This window comes from Asparagus officinalis, chromosome 7 (assembly GCF_001876935.1).
Source record: "Asparagus officinalis chromosome 7, Aspof.V1, whole genome shotgun sequence".
NCBI lineage: Eukaryota > Viridiplantae > Streptophyta > Magnoliopsida > Asparagales > Asparagaceae > Asparagus > Asparagus officinalis.
This window is the reverse complement of record NC_033800.1, coordinates 144,855,843-144,858,714: the sequence shown is the minus strand read 5'-3', so window position 1 is coordinate 144,858,714 and position 2,872 is coordinate 144,855,843. Positions and strand designations below refer to the sequence as shown.

Below are 2,872 nucleotides of genomic sequence, written 5' to 3'. Positions count from 1 at the left end.
TAACTCCTTCCTTTGTCTGTTAACTTTAAGATTACTAGTGATAGTATGACACTAATTTAAGTTCACCTTTTATCCATCATACCTTTGAAAGAATCAAAGTAGCCTACCAAGGATTCATCAACCTGCTTGAAAATGAACATTTCTTCCCATAAATCATTCACCCAAGACGCATTCTTTTATATGGGGTAGGCCATTTGAATGACATTCTAAAACTTCAATGTAGTATTGTAAAACATGAAGTTTGCACTGAAGGCTTGGTTTTACACAGTTAACACTAAAGCCTACTTCTGCATGTTCCACATCCAAGACATCACCCAAATAATTATCTTGTTCCTATTTTTCATAGTTTTCATTAGTAGAAAACAACAGAGTAGAGGTAACCATCTACAACTTCCCTTCAGCTCAAGATCGGTACGTGGGAAGTGAATGCGATTAGGAGCTCAATCGGGAGCAGGGCAGCAGTCTAACACCACATTCAATTTAGTGTAGACTAAACCAGGAGAGAGCAAGTTTGTTCTCCCCTACCCATCACTTATGTTGTACTACCTTAAGTTAACTTCTCATTCTTTCTTCCATCACCCTAATCGCATCTGCACAGATCATGCTATGAGGGAAAAGCAGTGGAGAAAGGCTAGATATGAGAAAGAAAGTGGTGTGTGAGGGTGAAAATAGCTTGAGGTGCCAAAAATAGAGAACTGCAGAAGGTCCACTAGCTAGGAATACAGAAGAAATAATGAAGAGCATCATAAATGATATAATTTTCTTTCTCAGGAGGAAATTCTCTTCTTCGGAACAAAGGGATACACTTTTTATTTATTCTTACCATATTTAACCCAATATATTTACAAATCACTGAAGATACGACCGCACCATAACGTGAAACTACTCAAATAAAACCTAGCATCAACCAGTATAATGAAAATTACTCCTCAAAATGGTTTGACCTGATTACAACTCAAAACTATTTGCATTTGGAGAATGAAATTGCTTATGTTCTAAACTAATGAAGGCCAGATGCAATGTCCACATAAACAAACATGTAAACAAGGAAACAAACATTTCTATCAATTGAATCCATAGAACGAGCAAGAATTAGTAGAAAAAATCGATTGGAGAGTTAGCTGATAGCATAAGGGGGTTTTCATACCTCCTGCCAAGAGCTTGGAGAAAGTTTTGCATATTGCCAATGAGCAAGGCGAATAGCAACAAACCCAGGCCAACTATAGCCATAGTGAATAGAACTTCCCACTCAAAATAACTTGGAACTACGTTACCGGCTAAAGTGCTGATTTGCTGTTGACACAAATGCATATTGTTCAATGAAAAGGCAGACTTATTGCTTCAGATAACATAAAAAATGGTGAACGTACATGAGAAAAATAGTTTAATGAGATATATCCTGTCAAGTATCCCAATAAATAAACATGATATGGAATGAGAATAAGGCAGTATAATATTGATTCCAGTAGCACATTGTCACATGGAAATGGAAATAATGATATATTTGCTATGAGTTAATAAGTATTTGTTAATACACATATCACATGAAAACATGACCATTTTACATCTAATGCACTCACACACACTCCACAACCCCCACTGATCCCATCCCCTGAACTATCAAACATTCATACGTATTACTTCTAGAGAACTCCTGAACTGAAGCTTGAAAAATAGAAGACTTAATGACCAATCGATTTAATGAGCTCTTTAGACGCATTAGTCCTAATTTATGGCCTTTTTCTAAACTTATTTGCAGTTTGTCTGCACAAGCACTTTAAAAGTGTCGATTTTGGTTAACACAACTGGAAGTACAGTCATGTTTTCTAACCATAGTAGTTTGCTTTCTAGTTTTTGAAGCAATTAAAGTTTCTATCATCACAATCCTCAATTTTATATGAAGCACAGGCAGGTAGGCTGCAGGAAGGCGGATTCACGTGATTCCTACATTGCACCCAGATTTTATTCGTCTGTTTATTTCCACAATTGACTGTCTGTTAATTACTATTATAGAAGAGATGTTAATTTATAGGTCCCAAAAATAAGTCCACAACAGAAGGACATGTAAAAAAAATATTTATAAACCAAAGAGAAAGATGTTAATTTATAAATAAAATTGACCCTAAAATTTCATCTTCATTTTCAAAATTGGAACTTGGATCCATATACTTTTATGGTCATCTTTATTGCTCTGCAGATCTAATATGTGCCAGACTACCGGGCACAGCTTTTTGAATCCATCTCCTTCATTGTGTATTGTAGTCCATAGCCAAGTGTTGGTCTATAGGCCAAGTAAGCGATAAGCACGGCATACAATTAATTTTGATATGTAGCAAAATACATTATGTTTGCTAGCTTAAACATATTAAGAGATGTTGGAAGTAATATGCAGCCAAACATGTCAGAGCCTATACGAGTTACAGCCTAAGCCAAATGGGTTAGAATAAATACCACATTAAAACTCTCTCGAAATGGTTTCCCCAATGACATAATTACTAGATATCATTAGGTACATACTACAGTATACAACAATCTGGTGACTCATTCTAGAGTAAGAAATGTTTGAGAGGCTAATATCAACTTTGATCTAATTTAAGGTATATCTAAAACCCTTTTGATTATGGATACATTTAACTACTCTTTGACAATCTTCTTTTTCCTTCTCTTCTTTTCTTCCTTCTTGTGCTTTTCTTCTTTTCTTCTGCTCCAGAAGTACATCTGCTGCCCGCTGTGTTACTTGTAGTTGTTGCTGCTGTACAGCTGTCAGCAGCACAGTAACAAAAGAGCAGCTGCTGCAGCATAGAGTATGAATAAACCAATAAAAACAGAAGAAGACAACCAGGTGAAGGAGATGAATGTTCTTTTATGAAAT

General features: G+C 35.7%; 1 protein-coding gene across 2 annotated transcripts in view; it reads right to left on the bottom strand.

The window, feature by feature from the left end:
- The window catches only part of LOC109848708 (probable cyclic nucleotide-gated ion channel 20, chloroplastic), a 23,081-nt gene that overhangs the window by 5,662 nt on the left and 14,547 nt on the right, over positions 1-2,872 (bottom strand). For both annotated transcript variants that reach the window (XM_020418358.1, XM_020418357.1), the window contains one exon: positions 1,148-1,293. In XM_020418358.1, coding sequence (XP_020273947.1) covers positions 1,148-1,293 — 146 coding nt within the window. The remainder of the gene's footprint in view (positions 1-1,147; positions 1,294-2,872) is intronic.